Genomic DNA, 24,393 nt, shown 5'->3' with positions numbered 1-24,393 from the left:
TATATTTCAAACGATTTGTCAATAATTACTTTTTCGAAATAGTTATTTTGATGACATTAACATATTGACAAACTATGAATGTGTATACAATATACCTATATAGGTTTTCAGCTGACCACGTTAGCTTCGTAAAAGCATGTGTTTGCATTTTCGTTTAGAGTAAATGCAATATATATACTTACAAACCCTATGTTGCTCATACGTATGAATATACATATTTAATGATACTTATAGGATGATAGACTCCCTTATGCACATTAAGAAGGCAACCCGACATGGCGAAGACAATAGTTAAAGATCTCATGTCAAACCATGCACTCTTCAACCTACGACACCTACACCTACGCGTAAACATTTAAAACGATTTGGGTTGATTTTTGTTCACTTCTATTTTAGACGTATCACAGATTCGGATATAAATTCCAGGATAAATTAAACTTAGTGTTACTTCAAGGGACCCTCATTATCAATTTATCATATCTGTAGTTTGTTATTCCCGTGAAATACAATAGAACTAAGTTTGTTGTAGCTCGCCGACTTGGTTGAAGCATGTCATCGATCCTCATGATATCAATCACTGGGTTGTCTGATCCAGACTCGATTATTTACAGACCACCGTCATATAGCTGGAACATTGCTGAGTGCGGCGTAAAACAACAAACCAAACCCCAAAAAGGTTTGTTGTAGCTGACCATTGGTAATATCGACGATGCGCGGGTGCTCTTGTCCAGGTGTGTCATGATTGGTAAACCTCCCTGCGTACACCTGTCAGACCAGTGTATCAGCTGCATGGATTCCCTGTTTTCGTAGCTTCATGTACAAATCAAAGAGTCGTGGATAACCCGGCCAGTGGTTAACCGGATGGTGCCCTTTAGTCGCTGGCGTTGGTGCCTTGTTCTGTCAAGTCAACAAAGTACCCTTGTCCGTGTGTTACACAGAAGTGGTTGTGAGTGTTAGATCTGCGGTGTTCAGGCTCTGCTCCCATAGAGAGCTTACACGTCGTGTGACAACTGAAGTAAGTGCTATAAACAGTACGAACTCAATATCCCTTTGTTTTAAAATTGACTTGATAAAAAAAAACTCTTCGCTGGAACAAACCCACCATATGTGTATGTGTTGCGGTCAATGTGTAAAATCGGTCAGTTTGTAAAATGTGAGTCACTTCGACAATTGACAGAATATCTAAATATTTCAGGCACTTTAGTAACAATATGTCGATGCATTTGGCAGATTGATAAATATTAAGAATTTTAAAAAGGCTTCAAAATCGTCACAATAGTGAGTGAGTGAGCGTGTGAGCGAGTGAGTTGGGTTTAACGCCGCTTTTAACAGTATTCCAGTTATATCACGGCGTGCCAGCTTAATGAGGGAGGAAAGCCCGAAGTGATGCATAATCGGGGCGAACCGGGATTCGAACCAACAATCCAAACCAACAGGTTTCTGACGTGCCCAAGGGACGCAACTCTGCACAGTGAATCGCGGCGCCTTAGACGACTGGGCCACCCGTGCACCCTCGTCACAATAGAGTTATTATGCTAATATTAGAAACACAAACTACCTGTAACATAGTTTGAAGAATACATGCTGAGTTGTTTGGAATAGCACAACTGAATGTGACCACATGACATCTCGATCTGTTTCTGACCATCAAAGCGTCAGCCGATCTTGCAGGAAAATCACTAGACACTAGAGCTCTGCAAATATAAGCGACAAAACCCTTTACATAACCATAAGTAATCTAAAAGTAGAGCCCATTACATGATTCCGACTCGAGCATAAGCATGTATTTATGAATCAACATGAAATATAGTTATGACACAAAGTGTTCGCGTAAAGGTAAGCGTATCCTGCTCCACGGGTGGCATTCGTCACAAACACACGCAAAGGTGAGCCAAGTGTGCATCTGAACAAACACGGAACATGTGGTACCAGACAAAATAGGGAATTGCACGGAACATCAGTTTAGTCATTTGTGGTTATGTAATAAGTGAAATAATCCTGAAGGCGACGTTAAACTCCATGTCAAGTCACCTATAGGAAATAGACATGATAGATGTCATTCGTAGATGCTCTATCCCACTCATTCAGCATTAAGGGTAGTCCCCTTCTTGCAATTCTATAGTTCGTTTTGGTTTCGTTTGTTGTTTTACGCCGCACTCAAGCTATATGACGTTGGTCTGTAAATAATCGAGTCTGGACCAGACAATCCAGTGATTGATATCATGAGCATCGATCCACGCAATTGGGATCGATGACATGCATCAACCAACTCAGCGAGCCTGACCACCCGATCCCGTTTGTCGCCTTTTAGACAAGCATAGTCACCTTTTACGGCAAGTATGGGTTGCTGAAGACCTATTCTTCACGGGTCGCAAATTCTATGTGTGTGTGTCTGCTTGTCCTTGTTTCATTCTTTGATACTGAGTACCAGGCAGGGTAACAACAAGTATCTTCATTTAACGTCTTTTTGGAATGACGGAACCAGGGGGTCGAACCACCGACCCTTCGCTCTCCGGGCAGATGCCCCATCCACTAGGCTACGGAGATGGTCTGTATGTGTATGAAAACATGGTCAAAATATAATATGATAGTTTCTGCAGAGTACTGCGAGGTTAACTGCATGGGATATGAATACAAATACCCCGTGAAGATCTGGGGAAGAATAGGTGTTCAGCAACCCATGCTTGCCGTAAAGGCGACTATTGGTATCGGGTGGTCAGGCTCGCGGACTTGGTTGATGCATTTCATTGTATCCCAATTGGATGGATCGATGCTCATGGTGTCAATCACAGGATTGTCTTGTCCAGACTCGGTTATTTACAGACCGCCGTCATATAACTGGAATATTGCTTAGTGCGGCGTTTAACAACAAACAAAGAATACAAAAACGCAGTTATACCCTCAGAAGTGGTTCTGAAATGTAGACAATTTAATCAACTGTGTATGTTAATTTCCTAATCACTAAGAAATTGCTTTACCTACAAGGTATGCAGATTCTTGTATACTTCGTGATCTTGCAATAGATGTTTGATTAAAAGGTGTCACCTTTCATATTATTACAAATATTGGTAAATAGAATTTCAGTATTCAATGCAATGAGTCGATGTGTAGCAACCAGAAATAAATATGTAATTTTAATAGTTTTTTTCAAGGGATTTTCACAGGCAATATACCACCGTTGCATCGTGTATTATGCTATACAGAACATTTGTTTGAAATGTGCAATATCAAAAATATTATTTGTACTACTGCTGGAGCGATAATCACTTGTGAAAGGTTTCCTTGTTCGCCAATCTAGGTAGTTTCGACACAATACAAACATAAGTGTTGAGAGTTATCAGTCATTGATATTAACATGGATTTGTCTTATCGCTCACCATTGATAGGATGGTGAGGTTGTCTAGAGGTTGATGTGATCGTTCCTTAGAGGTACGACACAATCTTAGGCTGGTTCGATTATCCACGATGATTAAATATGTGGCACTCATTCTTGGTGTCAACCACTTTTATTGGAGTATTGCTAAATTCTTTTCTTTTGTTTCCAGTTGGTTGTTTTTTTATTGTTGTTCTTCAAGATATTTGGTCGGTGGCCATAGTAAACATATAAATAGACCCTTCAATTGTATTTGGGCAGGGGGGGGGGGGGGGTACCTGAGGAATATACGGTCGATGGGATGAGAAAGGTCTTTATTTTCGTGAAATCTTCCAAGAATGTAACATATGGTATGCGGTTAATATAAAACGCCAAGGCCAGATGATAACCAGTCTCGATTATCCGCCGAAGAGGAATCCACTGGGCATAAACGGCAAAATAACGGTGATAATTATACGAATGGTTCACTGATATCAGAAACAAAGCATCACACTATTTAAGTGGGTGAGTTGGGTTTAACGCCGCTTTTAACAATATTCCAGGTATATCTCGGCGTGTCAGCTTAGTGTGGGAGGAAAGCCCGAAGTGATGCACGTCTCAGGCGTTTACCACTTCGGTGAAACCCACGAGCACGGGTATGGTGCTGACAAACCTAGAAACATAATCGGGGCGAACCGGGATTCGAACCCACAATCATAGGTTTCTGGCGTGCCCAAAGGACGCAGCTCTGCACGGCGAATCTCGGCGCCTTAGACGACTGGGCCACCACGAGTAGTTCAATTCTTATATGAGATATACCATTACGTACAGCCTCTTTAATTATGACGATAAAATGTACATGCTATACAAATATTAACCCGTATTTAAATAATGACGACTCGCTGATTACAATCCGACCTCGGCAAGTCGAACAAGTCCATTTTATCAACATGGGGTAGTACGTTTGTTATTTCCCGGATATTCTCACAATATTCACGTCGATTATATCTACGTTGTCCAGCTACATATGAGGGCCACAACTCACTAGACACTTCCCTCTGAAAAATAACGTCGCCCAATTTAGGACGTCATCAGGTTGCGAGCGCATGTTCGAATATCCAGAAATGACGTCATGATAGAACAATGTTTTATCGTGAAATTTAAATAAACCACGCTTCGTTCTTCATTGGTCTTTGTGATTTGTGACGTTGCTATCGTATATTTCTTCCTGAATGTCAAGGCCTATAAAATACACGTGTTTTGTTTGACAGGCTTTGCTTAGAAGTTGACTGATGACAAGGTAAACACAAGTTATAGATAACAAGTTCTTTATTTTACTGTAATCGCCACGTTTCAGAATAGATATTATACTTTTGTCAAGCAAGAACTCTACTTTGTAAATATGTTATTGTTATTTTATTTTTTATTAGTATTTAATAGACTCCGCACTCCCCTATACATGTGCTTGTTGACAATGCACGTCTGGTATTTCCAATACAGGGCTGACGTGTGTGAGTGAGTGAATCAGGGTTAGAGCCGCTCGGAGCACTATTTCCGCTATACCACGCGCATCAAAAAGTGGAGCAGGTTCTAACCACCTCAGAATTTGCGAGTGTTTGGTGCAGGTAAAATAAGATTGATAGAGCCGTGCCCACGTTCATAGGATCCTGTCAAGGAAAAGGGACGCAACTCTGGAACTGGTGACCCCTATTAGAGTGACTGACATGTTCTTTGTCAGAGGCAGATCGACACTGTCACGTGGTCACATGTAGCTCATCATCTCCGTGCGTAGATCAGCCTGGGGGGTTATGAAAAGGTAAGAGAACTATCTTGTTATAATTTAATAGGAAATGAATATTGTTGCAGTGATTCGTGGATCGATTTACTTTATGATTATCCTCGATGTCCAAACAATGCCGTGGGAGACAATGGGAAGCACATTTAATTTCACATCATGCCAATTTGCAATGATACAAGTACAATGGGTACCGTATTCGACGTGATAAGCGCCCTGCTCTACTAAGCGCCCACGGCGATATTTGCTAATATATTGGCTAGTGAACAAAACCAATTAGCACCCCTTCCGATTGATCAATGTACACAACACTTATTTATTCGCGTATAATACGTACTAGTGTGTTATATGCACCCTTAATTAAGGGCATTTACATTCTGGAAAAATGTATCTCTCGTATATTAACATGTCAGGCTGTCAGCATAAACCACGAAATTTATCTTTCAATTCTGTCTTTTTCACCAAAATAATATTCTAATAAGAGCCCCCTATTTCTAATTTTGAGAGCGCCCTGGGCGCTTATTAAGTCGAATACGGTAGTTAAAAACAATAGTTTCATGCTCTACCCGTTTAGGATTATTGGAGACAATTTTTTTTGTAATCATGTTTTAACCATGAATATTCACCAATATACAAAACATATAACAAATTATATTTAATACAGCATCGGTAATGTACGGTGGCCCATAAGGGACATGGATGGATATGGAGTTTGTTTTCCCATATTTTGTGTTTTCCCATAAATATTATTACCACGGTGGAAAGAGTTTTCTGTGGTTTCATTTTAGTTTTTGACATTTTCGTTTTGGTATTTGACATTTCCAATTTCGTTTTTGACATTTTCGCTTCACATTTCAGCGACTCAATAGGTACTTGAAAGTACATTTTCCATGTTTTCGGTTGTTTTTATACATGATTTATTACATATTTGTATGACAAATTGTGTTAATTTGCTAAAGGTTACGATAAAAGTATGTGAAACATCAAAATATGGAAAAACAGACTCCATGTCCCTTATGGGCAACGGTAGTAATGTAACACAGATTATGACATCCCTTGCCCTTAAATATAGCGCGACATGTAGCCCTTTTATGACCAGGAAGTGACAATTAGAAAGGACGAGAGTCTGTCGACTTTCAAAGACCTCAAAACCAACCAAGCATGTCGTTTCAATCGTGTTCATTGAATGAATGGTTGCCGGTGGCGTGTTGCGCGAGTACCCTGCTGATTGCCTACATTCACCCTATACTTACATAACAAAGGTGACACAGATGGACACGATAATTAGCGAGTTAGCGTTAAGTTGTTAGAGCCGCCATTGACCTGGATAACGACCGAACATGTCTCAATTTCATGCATGGTGTAGACAGTATGGCTCAATTCTCGGACTTCTGTAGCAGTTCTGTAGTCTTATAGAATAAGTACATTGCATTTGTGTTAATTAACATTACATTAACACAAATCTGGAACCTTGTGGCTGCTTTTCTGTGGATATATCTTATATGGAAAGGTGATACCTATGGTAAGTGTTTAAAGTTATTTATACCAGTCACGTGGACGCCAGGTATAGTCAAGCATATTTTATTTAAAACCGATTGCGTTGCTCTACATTATATTGATTGATCATCCAAAACATACAGATCCAATTCAGCAACTTTGTATCATAAATGGTGAATGTTATTGTAACTTGTTTTAAAATTTTTATCACGATTTTGACAAGTACCTTATTTCCTCATATAGACGCCTAGTCGCAAATTGACACCGTGTAACGTGTACAAAAAAAGGTGCCAATTTAGTGGCATTGTAGTGAATCAACCCACACCTCCCTCGAGTAAAAGAGTCAGGTCACTTTCAGACGCGGTGTCCTGTGAAACACATGCCACTATTGTGAAAAAATACACTCCAAGGCGTCTATTGGAGGATAAAGAGTGAATATGGTATTTAATATTTTGTATTCATACCTTCGTTTCTTATATAAAAACACAGGTGTATTGCAGTTTTCACGGTTGGCCGTCGCTGCACATGTACAGTGTCCGGCAACACCCTATCCTCTGCGCTACTACTGTGAGTGAGGTGAGGTGAAATTGGGTTTAACGTCGCGTCAAAGATTATTGCACTTAAAAAAGCGACGTGCATCCACGTGTGTGTGGCTGCTTGTACTAGTCCGGACTGATACCGATTTATAGTGCTAGCTCACTGAGATACCATGCCGCAGTTTAACATGAATGCCCCACTTAGACACAGTATACTGACTCCGAGCCGACCAGTCCTTGTTTTAGCCCCTTAAAGCCTAGCGCCAGACAGGGTAACAACAAGTACCATCTTTTAACGTCTTTTGGTATGATGCGGCCGGGGATCGAACTCCGGGCGGACGCTCTACCACTAGACCACGGATGCGGTCCTTCTGTGAGTGAAGTTATTACGACTACCTATAAATAATCCAACCCTGAACAGGCAAGCCGGTGGTGGATGCCGTGAGAATCGCTGTCACACAACCAGCCTGAACATGTACACATGTGACCATCATCCGCATCTAAGTATAGTCAGCTATAGCGACACGCATGGGGTACTAGAGACCATTGTCCCGTGTTCCCACGAGGCTAGGTCTATCGGAGACTGTGATGCGGTAACATTGTGTCATGTCAACAACGGTTTACACTCAGCCAGCTCGAAATCACTGCACCTCAGAGTCCATACCAGACTACAGATCTGTGACTGCTGACGTATAGGAGTGATAGCTAGGTATAGGTAAAGAAAGCACACATAACATTGTGTATTGATATCAGGCATGAAGTAAGATGCGGCCATCTGTGGACAGAGATAGGTGAGGTGAGGTGAAATGGGGTTTAAAGTCGCGTCCAAGATTATTGCACTTATATAGCGACGTGCATGTACGTGTGTGTGTGTGTGGCTGCTTGTACTAGTCCGGAGTGATGCCGATTTATAGTGCTAGCTCACCATGCCGCAGTTTAACATAAATACCCCACTCAGACACAGTATACTGACTCCGAGCCGACCAGTCCTTGTTTTAGCCCCTTAATGCCGAGCGCCAGACAGGGTAACAAAAAGTACCATATTTTAACGTCTTTTGGTATGACGCGGTCCGGAAGGTCGAACCCCGGACCTTCCGCTCTCCGGGCGGAGGCTCTATCACTAGATCACTAGACCACGGAGGCAGGGATAGAAACTCGACACGAACATTACCAATATCTATACTGACAATGGCTGGAAACATTTGGTACTGTCCTATATAAACATGTTAGGGGGCGGTCGGGTAGCCTAGTGGTTAAAGCGTCCGCTCGTGATGCCGAAGACCCGGGTTCGATTCCCGACATGGGTACAATGTGTTAAGCCCATTTCTGGTGTCCCCCGCCGTGATATTGCTGGAATATTGCTAAAAGCGGCGTAAAACCATACTCACTTATAGACATATTAATTATTAGTGCGACCCGTGAAGATTCCTGGGTAGAAGAGGGCTTCAGCAACCCATGCTTATCGTCAAAGGCGACTAACGGGATCGGGTGGTCAGACTCGCTGACTTGGTTGATGCATGTCATCGATCCCAATTGCGTGGATCGATGCTCGTCATATTAATCACTGGATTGTCTGGTCCAGACTCGATTATTTACAGACCGCCGTCATAAAGCTGGAATCCTGCTGAGTGCGGCGTTAAACAACAAACCAACAACAATTATTAGTGCATCATGAATATGAAGTAACATTAAAACACAATCCTAAGATAGTAACAATTCATGTGTCATACCTGTGTCTCACAAACGTGCGTGGCATGGTGAACACATTTCAGAAACAAACGATACTTCTAATCCTCTAATGCCCCTGAAATTCAGTTTATTGTTGGCTGAGAACGCCCCGTTTACAACAACTCCTTTTCCTGTTTGAAACAAAAACAAATGACTACAATGTTATGTTATATATTATTAATGTTAATGCAAAGACAGGTAATAACTTTTTATAGTCTTTTTATAAAATAAAAAAACATGTTCACTTGGTAGCATCTGTATTAAAACTTTTGGTATCCATCAATATATCTCTTTTTAAAATTCTCCATAAACTGATATTTCAACTATTTTAGTGTTCTACAGGCTTAATTCAATATTTTGAATAACAAGTTTATGTGTGTGAACTTGTTGATTTCTTGCGAGAATCGTTTCATGTAGATTCTTTCATCTTATACACATAACTATATTGAAGTTTTACGTAACAATAGAGCTATCAACAAGGGCGCGGAGGAACAAAGGGTTGAAACGCCAGTGCATTAGTGTATTCATGCAAGGTGCTGGCGACAACCCACCTGTGGACAAAACACCAGGGAACAAAGAACGCTACGAAAACATGCCCTGAGGAAAAAATAGGTTGTAGACCAAGGACGAATATAGATCTATATAGGTCTTTGTGCTGACCAAAAGTCCCAAATTTCATGTAAATCCGAATATTCTAAAACAACACCATTTATGTACTTATTTACACATGAAGTAATTCAACATATATAATTATTTCACATCTCGGTTATGTGGAGAAGAACCAGTCGAAATTAAGTCGGGGCAACACACTGAACATGATTCGATTCTGGCATCATGTAATATTACAACGATGTGACAATGTGACCCTGGTCGGGCCAATCTGACCTGCCTTACGGGTGAAGCTTGAAGGTCAAGGTCATCTAGATAGCCTCCCTGTCGTACAACTGTGTCCTTGAGAGTTACTTGCGCGTCTTCTCTCCGAAGCCATTTGTTATTAACACTGAGCTCATAGCGAGCTGGGTTGGTCTGTGAGACATGTGAGTACTGCCTCTGTACTTAGGTAATATAGAATGTGAATAGAACCTTTGCAATCCTATAATTCATTATGATGTATTGTATTGTAAGTAAACGTTTTGGTTGTCCATTCCAGAACTCCTTATCGTGTAAATACTCGACCCTTAACCCCTTCACTGGAAACATCTGTGGACTTGGTGTTAAAGTAAAGTCATTATAGTACCTCATTCCTACGTTTCTAGGTGTGCTGCGTGAAACATCGGTGAACCCGAAGTCTCCAACATCGCCATTATTATCATCACATTAGTCCAAAAGAGTAATATTAGTATTTATCGTTCTACTTGCTTTCACATGCAGTATTGTTTTGAGGTGGTGTATAAACTCCTGAACAATTTGTCCTTTACGATCACATCAAAGTGCAGCAGAAAAAGATGTTGGAGATTTAACGAGCGCTTCTGGCTGGTCCTATTTAGGACATATATTTTATATTAAAAATTATTTTATATTATATATATTTAAAACTATTATGTATTAAAAATTATTTTATATTATTTATTTAAAACTATATTATATATTATATATATTATATATTATATTAGTCACAATGATAAAGGTTACTTGTTGTAGACGGACCGCCTCCGTGGTCTAGTGGTAGAGCGTCCGCCCGGAGAGCGGAAGGTCCGGGGTTCGATCCCCGACCGCGTCATACCAAAAGACATTAAAAGATGGTACTTGTTGTTACCCTGTCTGGCGCTCGGCATTAAGGGGCTAAAACAAGGAGTGGTCGGCCCGGAGTCAGTATACTGTGTCTGAGTGGGGTATTCATGTTAAACTGCGGCATGGTATCTCAGTGAGCTAGCACTATAAATCGGCATCAGTCCGGACTAGTACAAGCAGCCACACAAACACATACACGTACATGCACGTCGCTATATAAGTGCAATAATCTTGAACGCGACGTTAAACCCCATTTCACCTCACCTGTTGTAGACGTTCCCGTTTAACCCCAGGCTGTGAGTTCTGTTAGAAACCTAGTTGCGAAGCCAACAAGAATCGGGAGATGACTTCAAGTTGTTAACTTTTGTTGAAAATTAATCCCCAAACATACGGCTCATCAAGATAACACCGACATGGTGATAGGAACCTTTTGTCTTGAACAAGTCTACGCGGCCTTTTTCATCTAATATCTAGTGAATGAAAAGCAAATATTTTTTGCCAAAATACCACTGCAGGGTAACTTGTGTGAAAGCCAGAAGATCTTCACGGAAATTTTACATAAACTTTTTATCCACATGTTTACGAAACATTTTAATCTGCTTTGATCTATGTAACGTGTGATTACTTCTTTTCTTGCCTCCCTAAATTGGTGACACCTTTGTGAGAGCAGCATGCAGCATGTTTACAAAGCACCCTAATCTGGCTTCAATATGTTTAACAAAGCACCCTAATCTGTTTTAATCTCTTAATCCCAACTGTTGGTGTCTGCCACACTTCGTTATGACGTCTATAGCTACCACTCACTACAGTTGTGACACCCATGTACTTTTTTGTCAGTTGTTTCTTCGCTAATTGTAAGAATCTATACCAAAACGTCGCTCACTATAACCGTGGACCATCTACGTCCTAGCGTCTGTTCTCACTGGTACACTGGCTGTCCTGGAGTAAGAGATAGATAATCCTGTCTAATAGGATAACGATCATGTTTATGTTTCAGTCATGTAGCCACTATGTGAGGCTTTAGTAATCACACCTACTACAGAATGAAGACAGTGGCCCCAATCTGCTCTAAAAACACGAAGAGCTGGTAGGCGACGTGAGCACAGGTCGTAGAAATGAGACGGTCTACCTGCCGTTAATTACGGCTTACTGTGCAACTAATTCCCCCGAGTAAAGGAGCTACCGGTGACATGTAGTTCAGTTGTGACAGTCCTTTCACCAATTAGGGGTATATATGAAGACTTGTGGACAGATGGTGATTCTTCTGTGCATGGTTCATTATGGCGAAGCTACTCCGATTTGCTGTCGTTGCGTTGAGGTTAATCCTGACGTATCTGTCAGAAAAAGCTGAGGATCCGATTCGGGAGGTCAAGGATGAAGAGAAGGCATGTGTGCCCAAGCACAGCTATCGGAAAAGAGCATCTACGGGAATCTACGACGACATCGACGACGAATCCACAATCGCATCTTCATCCATGGCATCGACTTCCAAGCTCTCACTGTCCTCTGGTATTGGCTCTTCTATCTGCTCTATTGACGAACACTGCGGATCTTACAGCCATGGTAACGGAGATTTTCACTTTGAGTCCCAGGAATTGTGTCGGATGGGAGCTGAGATCGAGCGACTCCGTCTCGAAAACAGGACGCTCCGGGAGAATCTGACACATGACAGTAACGACACTGTCAGCATCAGCATACAACATCCTCGACGTCGTGAAACAACGGTGGTGTGGACGGAGGATTGGGAGGAGACATGTATCGTGCACTCCAGAAAAGTCAACTTGTGTGAGCTGTCTGGCGACAAGGACACTGGTAAAAGTACGTCATCGGCGTCGACATCCGACGTCAGCGCACTAGAGGTTGTCCACCAGAAGCTGAAGAGGAAACTCCGACAGGTGCAGGAAGAGAACTGCCGACTGACAAACTACATCAACGACGTCATGTACATCGTTCTCGACAACAAGCCTCACCTCCTGGAGAAGTAACTGTGGACGTTGATGAGTTCCCCTCGCTAGTGCTAATTGCATGGTACATGTGTTGCTTGGACATAGTTTCGTTAAACTATTTTTTCATATTTCGCCAAAACAGGATTGTTACAGTCGACCATTTTACTATGAATATATATATTTTATGTAAAACTGTAAAAACAGGAGGTTATTATTTTGGGCAACAGCGACATATGTAATTGTTAATTATTGTTCACATGAACACAAAGTTGTCTGGATAAACGAGCTGTATTGTGCAGTCTCTGTGTGGAACGTGTTAATTTGAAGGTGTTTTGAAGTGATAGTTTATATATGTACTTCAAGTATGCACATTATAAAGTATAATTCCTATGATGTATATATCAATTACTTAAGTCCTTAATTACCTTAAGTCAGATTTGGGGCACTATGGTTGCTGTGGTTTAAGGTGTCGCAATTCGCTGTGCAGAGTTGCGCCCCTTAGCTGTACAAGGACACACTGAGCGTGGGTTGGCATCTCAGGTACTCCCTGATTGTGATCCATGGTTTGTCAGCACCATACCCGTGCTCGTGGGTTTCACCGAAGTGGTAAACGTCTGAGACCTGCATCAATTCGGGCTTTCCTCCCACATTAAGCTGACACGGCGTGATACAACTTAACATAGTTTTCAAACTGGTGATAAACATTGCGACCTCACTCACCAAGTCAGATTTGAACCTACAAGAAACCTAAAGATTCATACACTGTTTTACATTAAATATCCACACCAAAGAGCACCATGCTACAAATGTGTATATGCTGTATTGTCCTCAATGCTATACGATTTACTGTTATACCGTGTATGTATTTGTGTAACCATGTTACTGTTATATGTTGTATTAAGTCATATCACCCTTTTATTGACGACATAATAAATGTTCGTAGTGTTTATTCAATGTGTTCTCGTGTCTCTGTGTAATGTGGTACCAGCCGTCCAAAAATGGCGCAGCTGCAGCCATTCGCTGTGCAGAGTTGCGTCCTTTGGACACGCCAAAAACCTATGTTAGGCTTCTGGGTTTGTGGCAACAACTTATTTATTCTGGGCAGCCAGATTACAGCCAGCTGGGACAGAATGGGTTTATTCCGATTCTTTTTCCTCTTTTTTCAGTTTGTGCATTCTACCAATGGCAACATCATGCACTGACTTAACCCACTCTGAAAGACAGTCAACAGGTTCACAACAAGACATACAATCAAGAAAGGACTTTCTTTGTATTCAAAGAGTATTTGAGACAAGTGGAAATAATACCATGCAACTCAGAAAAGAACCAAGTTCAATTATAACAAATAAATTGATTTTTCAATTTTGTACACCGCTATCCCACACGATAAACCTTCCTACCTTGACACGGGGCATTTGTAACTAAGTGTGGTCACGCACAGGTAACTGGGCATTCGGGTGTAACGAATGTCCAATTACGCATCCGTTATCTGACATAACATACAACAACAAAGTAATAAGCAGATTTAAAAAATTTTCAAAATCACTAAATAATTGAAAATATACACGAAACAAACATGCTGCACGGAAATCTCATGCAGTACCTTGTAACACATAATATTTAACTATATCGGTGCTGCATGTACACTCTCCCTGGGGGACCGACCACTTGATATTAATATCCTGAGGGAGGGCCTGGGATTTTGAATTGAGATTAGATATTTTACAGTAACAGCTACAGAGCCAGATATATTTTTTTTTATCGAAATCGTTTACTTAAATACTGAGGATCTAAAAAATACCTGTCAGTTGATTTCATAATATGTTAGCTTGTCAATGGCGCTTAGGCAGCACACAAAGAATACATGTTTTGTGTCTTTTTTAAAGAATTTGATTAAAATCTTAAAATAAAAACTACGCAAAATACATAATCTAAGACATCTAATCAAGGATACATAGTGAGTTTTATTGTTTCACGTTAAATGTACACATATGTACACATTTACACGTCTTCTAAGTAGTTTTAGTATAAACAAGGGATATGATTTATTGTTTTATCCAAATTTGACGCAATAGTGAAATAAATTATGTCCGATGCAATTCCCTATTTTAACTTGTATCATGGATGGATGGATGGACGGACGGACGGATGGATGGATGGATGGATGGACAGTCTTTGTTTCCTCCAGTACTGAATATGCATTATATAAGATAGATACATGAATATAGATTAACACTAAACAATCTAGTTACATGTCATAGTGAAGGGGGTATGAACAAGTGTTGCCACGTGTTAACTTAATGAGAGACGAGTAACATAGTTTCGCCCCATATCTCAAGCTCAAGGTTTTTCATGCAATCAGGCAGTCCGCCTAAGAGGAAAGACATGATAACATCATCATCATTCGACCAGAGGTCAACAAAGCAATACGCATCTGTGATATCAAAGATATTTTCGAACATTTCATTTCTCCCATGCATATTAAAAGTACGTGACATGAAAATGTGTTTGACTATGTCATGGGCTACAGTTCCGCAATGACATTCTCGCGATTCTAGCTCAGAGCATCCTGTTTTGACCATATTAGACAGAACATAAAACTTTGAAGGAAAGCGTTGAGGAAAGTTGTAAAATCCTGTGTTGACCTGATCTGATACTAATATATCTTAACAGGTCCAGTCGGTCGCACATTTGAATCACAAGCATTACAGAATCTACATTTCTTATCTTTTCATTCACAAGACTAGTTCATTTACATTTACTGGGAACAGTACAATTAGCTATGTAATAATTCAAGACATGGAAAAGATCGTATTATGAACAAGGCACGGCGTGTTGAAACAGGGAGATTTATAACATCTTTTGTCAAAATCTGGTTGACGCGAACACCTGGTATCATCACTATTTGATAGTAATTCATTAATACATACTCATTATTTAGAACTAAGAGACTCGTATAATCCACTCTGCTTTTGGCAGACATTTCTTATGAATATGGAAAGGGTTTTGTTGCTTTTATTTGAAACATTTCATGGATATATTAAAAAAAACATTCCATAAATATATATACAGACAGCGGACAAATGTGTAACTATTAAACATTGACGTAAATAACGCGCATATAAAGGAAATAGACCAGTTAATAATTAACAAAATTTCGTAAACTATTGCTGTTATGAAATATTGTATACCAGTCATCTGGCAAGAGGTTGTAAATGATAACACAACATATGTAAAACTAATTCTCAACTGTGAGAAGGCTTCGCATCGGAAGATGTAGTGCTATTCATCACCTTATTCATAAGTCCTTTCTTCTCTTGGCATATTATTCTTACACGTCTCAACCGAACAGTAAGGGATTGCAATCCTAAACTTTTATATTAGATGCCAGATCATTGAATATGATATTTCTTTATTTCCGTACTGAGGAGGCCACATGCCTGTTGTACATTTATAATAAGTACATTCAGGGCAGTGGAGTCTATAACATAATAATTTTCCAGTGTCTCATTGCATGATAAATTTACATAGATAAATTTTGTAAAAGTAAGTACTTCGAGTTGTTTAAGAGAGATGTGAATTTAAAGAAATTGGGATTGACATAGTAATACATGTATTCAGGTATATACTTAGCCCTTAATGTTGCAAATGGTCATATACAAACGAGTGATATTCATCTTCAATGTCATTCAGGGCGCACAATTGACAAATGCTTTCTTCTCTTTTAATACCCGTGTAATGTGAACAACGTCGAAATCTTACATTTATCATGACCCTGGCCCCATTCTTATCTGGTATGTCCCATGCCGGATGGATGGGAGTTGGATATGGTCAGTCGTCGTGATCCAGTTGTAGATCGTCGTTGATGTTCATCACCAGTGTCAACGTTCCTGTGTGGGTCACGAGTGTTTCGGTTGTGCTCTGTCTGTCTATTCTCCTCCTTAGCCATCTCAACAAGTTTATTTCCTTTATAATAATACCTGGTATTTGGATTCTCGGCTCTTAGTCTAAACAATTCCTGTCTCCTTACATGTGTGTTGGTCAGATCGTTGGCTATACCAACTCCTTTCTCTCTGAGAACTTTCCCCCATTTTCACAGACTAACATTTGTCCTCCAAGTTACACATTTTAGCAATAATTGGCCTTGTCTCATTGGGACTCTTAGTAGAGATGCGTTGTGCTCTTTCAATGTCTCTTGCATTTAGCGGTTGTAGACTTTTATGTCGTCTGGCACTGTTCAGGACTTCGAGTACCTTGTCTTTGCTTTCAGTGTAATTTTCGTCTTGTTTCTCCGGGAAACCTTATAATACAATGTTGCTTCGCCTACTTCTCCTTCATATATATAATATATAAACCACATATTCTGTGTTGTTTTCAGCCAACCCAACTGACGCCAATCAGTAGACGTCATGACAGGTGCACCTAATCACCAATCAAGACGCCTGTTAAATTCTTTAATCATTGCAACTCCTCATTGAACACATGTTTTGATAACATGGCAATCAATTAACACGATTGCAAAATATCAATGGCTAGCGTGCTTATGTCTTCTGTCTGATTATGCACTCAAGCAGGTCTTTCAAGAAATATTATGGACGGTTGTAACGGCAGCTATGTACACATTGTGTCATATCCTATCAAACACCCATTACACGAGCTTGTCGAGGGATGTTTGCCAACTAGTAGGTGGTTGATAATAGGAAATAGGAAATGAACTATTCTCGAGAACAATGTTCAAGGTGACATCAATCATTCGACTCTGACATTAAGCCACGATGAGTTTCGACCCTATAAAACATGGGATGGGAAGGTTTCATGATCACATTCAGTTTCACACCTGTATACGATTCTACAGACTTTATTACACATACACGGAAGTTTATCATACGTCATGCCTGGGATTGTGTTGAACTGTTTCAAGATGATTCTGAAGATAATTATAAAAATCATCTTCTACTTTCTCCGATCAGCATTCAAGAAAGATGGTGAAGCTACGAAAATGCCACGACCAGGAACCCCAGCTCGACAAAGAACATCGTCCCCAGTGGAAGAGCATCACAGAAAGGATGAAGGTTTCATTGATGACATCTCGTCCGTTCACTCCGAGATCTCGAACGTCACGGACGTCCAAGATGGCGACAGTGGCACATTTGCCGAATACGACATTCCCGGGCAAGAACGAGATTTGTATCAAGAGCAGATCCTGGAAAATCTATGGGAGGAAAATCGTCGTTTACACCTGCAAGTGATGAAGAAAAGCAAAACTGATTTTGATGTAATGTCATCTAGTGTATTTAGGTCCACGGATGTGCTGCTGAAAACAAGAACGAGTGTTGATGATGAACTCACTGCCTCAGACCCAGATGCCGTTTCACAAGGACCATCGGTTGAACATGTCAATGCTGGGTCCACATTATTGCAATCAGCGGATGTATTGCTCCTTACACAGTCGAGAAGGGGAGTCAAGAGAATAGCTAATGTCTTCACTGCTAGAGACACAAATAGCGATGATGTCGTTTCACAAGGGCCATCGGTTGAACATGTCAATGCTGGGTCCACATTATTGCAATCAGCGGATACATTGCTCCTTACACAGACGAGAAGCCGAGGTTTGCTCAGTAGTGTTGATGATGTCTCTACAGCTAAAGACACAGATGTCAGAGTTGATGAAGACGTCGTGTCCAACTTAGTAAAATGGCGACCATTGGGTGTCTTACAGCAAATGCTCACCACGAGGACAAGGAACATGTTCGTCAGTGTGCCTGGCGTCTCCGCTGCCACAGACACGGATCAGAGAGAGGATGAAAACGTCAAACAGATATCTGTAACCGAGGCTAGATCTCTTCCAGCGGATGAAAGAAAGGACGAGGACACCCAACAGATCACTGAAACCCAGACTAGAGATCACATGGGAGTTGGCAGCAAAACACAAGCAGAGAGCAAGAACATCAGAGACTTGATGCGAACAATAAGACATCAACAGAATGAAAATGCTCACCTGAAAATGTACATTAACACCTTTATGAGTAAAGTACTACATCAAAGGGTGTCTTTGCTTAGCAAATGATTTACTCTTGTACTATATGCGTTTGTAAATAAAACTAGTGTCTATATGAAATGCTGTCTACTTTTATATTTGGTGTGCACGTGAAGCTTTTTTATTATCATTATTACATAGGTAATTGTAATTTAAGAAATGTGTTTACCTCAGGCATGTGCAAATGAAACACCCTCAATAGATTTGGGGGCACGGGTGGCCCAGTCGTCGAAGTCGCCGCGATTCACTGTGCGAGGTTGCGTCCCTTGGGCACGACAGAAACCTATGATTGTGGGTTCGAATCCCGGTTCGCCCCGATTATGTTTCTAGCTCATAATCAGCACCAATTTGTTAGCACCATACCCGTGCTCGTGGGTTTCACCGATGTGGTAAACGTCTGAGACCTGCATCACTTGGGGCTTTCCTCCCACATTAAGCTGACACGCCGTGATATAACTGGAATACTCTTAAAAGCGGCATTAAACCCAACACACTCACTCACTCAATAGATTTACACTCAATTAAGAGTCTGGACAAATATTCAATGCATTTCGGATCTAGATCTTTTTCAATTGTACCCTTTCGCCTCAGGCTTGATTGCAGTGAGTCAATGTAACCCATACATGTAGTTTCATTCCACATAACGTCTTTGCTCAGCAGTAAATCATTATCCCTTTCTTTATCTTGTTCATTTTGCTTAACATCGGATACATAGCGAATCTCCCCCGTGACTTGTCGAAGTGGTTTAACTCCTATGCTTTAACATAGACTTAAGTACGGTCGCTTTCTGAAACGGGCCCGAGTGTCTTGTGTGTAAAAGGTACAGCTAAACTAGCTGAGGGATGAGTGACGTCATTTGATTGTGACGTCATGATCTAAATAAGCATTGTGATGCAATATCATTGTAGAGATATTTCCTGGGATAGTTCACCTAATACAAGTAATATCTCCTTTGGGGGCCTCGTCACGATATGGCTTAAATATTGCCGATGTGACGAAAATCATAAACTCGCTCACTCACTCCTTTGGGGGCCAGTTTTGGATGATAAAAGTATATCATCATTACAATGTAGGGCATACACTTCCCATAATTGTTTAAAATAATGAAATTTAATTGGTTTTCTTGTATTATCAAGGGACCTCTCTATGTGTATATGAATTAGTTTAAATATAGAAAACAAACATAGTTTATATGAAAAGTCAGTTTGACGCAACATGTGAAATCAATAGAAGCGTTCTTAAAATATCCCGTACAACTACGCTGTTCGACAAGTAGTTTGTATGATGTTTAGTTATGCTGTAAACATATTTTTTCAACAGACTTCTTGCATTAAAGAAATAATATTGTATTTGAACATTTCCTATTAATCCAAGCATTCTTAAAAAAGAAGCAATAAATCAGATATTTCTAGAAAACAGATGGGGCACATCCGATTACCTGGTGTATTTATCTCAAACAAACAGGAAACCAACCAACCAAACACCCTGATGAAGATATTTATTAGCTCTCAATCGCCACCTCCCCTTTTCAGAAGGATGCTATTTGTTTGGTATTTGTTATGTAAATCAAAACTTACGAAGTTCAGAAAATGTGAAAACTAGATCCTACCAGTTCTTTAAGTTCTCTTATTACCGAGTGTCTCTGCAGAGATGAAAATATTTTAACAGAGGCAAATTATTTTACGAAAGACAAAGCTACTGATAGTCGTGATACGAAATGTTGCCGTAGACGCACAGGAAAAAGATGATCACAATACGACTTGTCAATTTCGCCATGAATTTACGAGTCAGCCTGAAATTGACAGACGTTCGTGCTGCACGTGCAATGACGACAAACACGCAAGGTGTTGTTTGTGTTACCGTGGAGACCAGTGATCAGCAGTCTCTCTTGCGAAGTCTGAAGTAAAGACACACAGATGGGTTTTTTTATTCACGTTTCGCCCCAGGATATACATAACAAAAGCCACAAGCGATAAACTGTTAAACAGATGTACAGTTATACTGTGATTAGGATATCATTTATCACTCACATTCTAAATAACTTCTCAGCTCTTGGCCTAAGACCTCCGTGGTCTAGTGGTAGAACGTCCGCCCGAAGAGCGGAAGGTCCGGGATTCGATTCCCGGCTGCGTCATACCAAAAGACGTTAACAGACGGTATTTGTTGTTACCCTGTCTGGCACTCGGCATTAAGAGACAAAAAACAAGGACTGGTGGGGTATTCATGTTAAAGTGCGGCATGGTATCTCAGTAAGCTAGCACTATAAATCGGCATCAGTCCGGACTAGTACAAGCACGCACACACATGTGCATGCACGTCGCTATAATCTTGGACGCGACGTTAAATCCAATTTCGCATCGGCTCACCTTTGTTGTTCGGCGAACACAATAAATTGGCGTCATAAGGTGCTGGGATTTATTTGGTTACACGTTAACATCAGTGCACAATTTTACATCAAGCTTACACACCTTGATATAACTGGAGTGTTGTTCAAATGCGGCGTTACACTCAATTCACTCAGCTGATGTATGTTGGACCACTTTAAGCGTATACAGTGGAAGTTGTTACACAAATCACCCAAAGGCTGTAATGTACAGAAATGTACATGCCCCTTATTATCTAACATATCGTTAAAACGGTCCTTCTCAACCGGAGTGTAATGATGTGCAGTCCTAACTTTTAATATTGAATGTACAATTGTTTTCGTATGGCTGGGACCCGTGAAGATCCGGGGTAGAATAGGCCTTCAGCAACCCATGCTTGCCGTAAAAGGCGTCTATGCTTGTCGTTAGAGGCAACTGACGGGATCGGGTGGTCAGGCTCGCTGACTTGGTTGATGCGGCATCGTATTCCAATTGCGTGGATCGATGCTCATGATATCAATCACTGGATTGTCTGGTCTAGACTCGATTATTTACAGACCGCCGTCATATAGCTGGAATATTGCTGAGTGCGGCGTTACACAACAAACAAACAAATCGTGTGGCTGGATTTCTGGTCCAGGGCCGGCCTGGGATTTTGAATTGAGATTAGATATTTAACAGTAACAGCTACAAAGCCAGATATTTTTTATCGAGATCGTTTACTTGTAAATTACATACAAAACTGAGGATCTAAAAACATTATACCTCTCAGCTGATTTTATAATATGTTTGATTGTCAATGGAAAATATCATACACAGTGACTTTTATTGTTTCACGTTAAATGTACAAATATGTACACATTTACACGTCTTCTAAGTACTTTCAGTATAAACAAGGGATATGATTAACTGATTTTCCAAATTTGACGCAATAGTGAATAAATTATGTCTGATGCAATTCCCTATTTTGACTTGTATCATATGTTCCCGTGTTGTTTTTATCAGGTGATCAATTGACTTGACTTTGTATGTGTTTGTGACGGGTGCCACCGGTGGTGCAAGATGTGCTCACGTTCTCGCGAACACCTGGTATCATCACTATTTGATAGTAATTCATCAATAAATACTCATTATATAGTACAATAAGACTCGTACAATCCACTCTGCTTTTAGCAGAGATTTCTTATGAATATGGAAAGGGATTTGTTTCTATTATTTTAAACATTTCATTGACATAAAACGCCCTTCCCATAAATACATATACAGACAGCGGACAAATGTGTACCCTTTCAAACATTGAAATAAGTAACTCGCATATACAGGAAATAGACCAGTTAATAGTTAACAGAATATAAATATTGTAGACAGTCACCTGGTAAGATGTTGTAAATGATAACACAACATATGTAAAATTAATTCTCAACTGTGAGAAGGCCTCGCATCGGAAGATGTAGTGCTATTCATCACCTTATTCATAAGACCTTTCTTCTCTGAATTGGTATATTATTCTAACATGTCTCAACCGAACAGTTACGAATTCTAATCCTAAACTTTCATATTGGATGTTAGAGCATTGAATATATAAACCATATATTCTGCGTGGTTTTCAGCCAACCCAACCGACGCCAATCAGCAGACGCCATGAGAGGTGCACCTAATCACCAATCAAGACGCCTGTTAAATTCTTTAATCATTGCAACTCCTCATTGAACACATGTTTTGATAACATGGCAATCAATTAACACGATTGCCAAATATCAATGGCTAGCGTGCTTATGTCTGCTGTCTGATTATGCACTCAAGCAGGTCTTTCAAGAAATATTATGAACGGTTGTAACGACAGCTATGTACACATTGTGTCATATCCTATCAAATACGCGTTACACGAGCTTGTCGAGGGATGTTTGCCAACTAGTAGGTGGTTGATAATATGAAAGAGGAAATGAACCACTCTCGAGAACAATGTTCAAGATGACATTAATCATTCGACTCTGACATTAAGCCACGATGAGTTTCAACCCTATAAAACATGGGATGGGAAGGTTTCATGATCACATTCAGTTTCACACCAGTATACGATTCTACAGCCTTTATTACACATACACGGAAGTTTATCATACGTCATGCCTGGGATTGTGTTGAACTGTTTCAAGATGATTCTGAAGATAATTATAAAAATCATCTTCTACTTTCTCCGATCAGCATTCAAGAAAGATGGTGAAGCTACGAAAATGCCAAGACCAGGAACCCCAGTTCGACAAAGAACATCGTCCCCAGTGGAAGAGCATCACAGAACGGATGAAGGTTTCATTGATGGCATCTCGTCCGTTCACTCCGAGATCTCGAACGTCACGGACGTCCAAGATGGCGACTGTGGCACATTTGCCGAATACGACTTTCCTGGGCAAGAACGGGATTTGGATCAAAAGCAGATCCTGGAAAATCTATGGGAGGAAAATCGTCGTTTACACCTGCAAGTATTGAAGGAAAGCAAAATTGATTTTGACGTAATGGCATCTAGTGTATTTAGGTCCACGGATGTGCTACTAAAAACAAGAACGAGTGTTGATGATGAACTCACTGCTTCAGACACAGATGCCGTTTCACAAGGACCATCGGTTGAACATGTCAGTGCTGGGGCCACATTATTGCAATCAGCGGATGTATTTCTCCTTACACAGACGAGAAGGGGGTTCAAGAGAATAGTTGATGACTGCACTGCAATAGACACAAATAGCGATGATGTCGTTTCACAAGGACCATCGAATGAACATGTCAATGCTTGGTCCACATTATTGCAATCAGGGGATGCATTGCTCCATACACAGACGAGAAGGGGGTTCAAGAGAATAGCGGATGTCTGCACTGCAAGAGACACAAATAGCGATGATGTCGTTTCACAAGGACCATCGGTTGAACATGTCAATGCTGGGTCCACATTGTTGCAATCAGGGGATGCATTGCTCCTTACACAGACGAGAAGCCGAGGTTTACCAAGTAGTGTTGATGACGTCTCTACAGCTAAAGACACAGATGTCAGAGTTGATGAAGACGTCGTGTCCAACTTAGCAAAATGGCGACCAGTTGGTGTCTTACAGCAAATGCTCACCACGAGGACAGGAAACATGTTCGTCAGTGTGCCTGGCGTCGCCGCTGCCACAGACACGGATCAGAGAGAGGGTGAAAACATCAAACAGATATCTGTAACCGAGGCTAGATCTCTTCCAGCGGATGAAAGAAAGGACGAGGACACCCAACAGATCACAGAAACCCAGACTAGAGATCACATGGGAGTTGGCAGTAAAACACAAGCAGAGAGCAAGAACATCAGAGACCTGATGCGAACAATAAGACATCAACAGAATGAAAATGCTCACCTGAAAATGTACATCAACACCTTTATGAGAA

At 40.6% G+C, this 24,393-nt stretch overlaps 1 protein-coding gene across 3 annotated transcripts; it reads left to right on the top strand.

Moving 5' to 3' along the window:
- Positions 1-6,419: 6,419 nt before the first annotated feature.
- Positions 6,420-13,534, top strand: LOC124146104. Of its 3 annotated transcripts, XM_046516189.2 has the most exons (3): positions 6,420-6,669; positions 7,134-7,220; positions 11,637-13,534. In XM_046516189.2, exon 3 carries the CDS (start codon positions 11,920-11,922, stop codon positions 12,622-12,624), a length of 705 nt encoding a protein of 234 aa, XP_046372145.2. In that variant the 5' UTR covers positions 6,420-6,669; positions 7,134-7,220; positions 11,637-11,919; the 3' UTR covers positions 12,625-13,534. The 3 variants fall into 3 exon arrangements, with proteins under 3 accessions (XP_046372145.2, XP_046372147.2, XP_046372148.2); XM_046516191.2 differs by lacking the exon at positions 7,134-7,220; XM_046516192.2 differs by lacking the exons at positions 6,420-6,669; positions 7,134-7,220 and adding an exon at positions 9,747-9,945.
- Positions 13,535-24,393: the final 10,859 nt, after the last annotated feature.

Source organism: Haliotis rufescens, unplaced genomic scaffold, assembly GCF_023055435.1.
Source record: "Haliotis rufescens isolate VD_foot unplaced genomic scaffold, xgHalRufe1.0.p SCAF_68, whole genome shotgun sequence".
Taxonomy (NCBI): Eukaryota; Metazoa; Mollusca; class Gastropoda; order Lepetellida; family Haliotidae; genus Haliotis; species Haliotis rufescens.
Note: the sequence above shows the minus strand (reverse complement) of the source record. Positions and strands in the feature narration are given on the sequence as shown.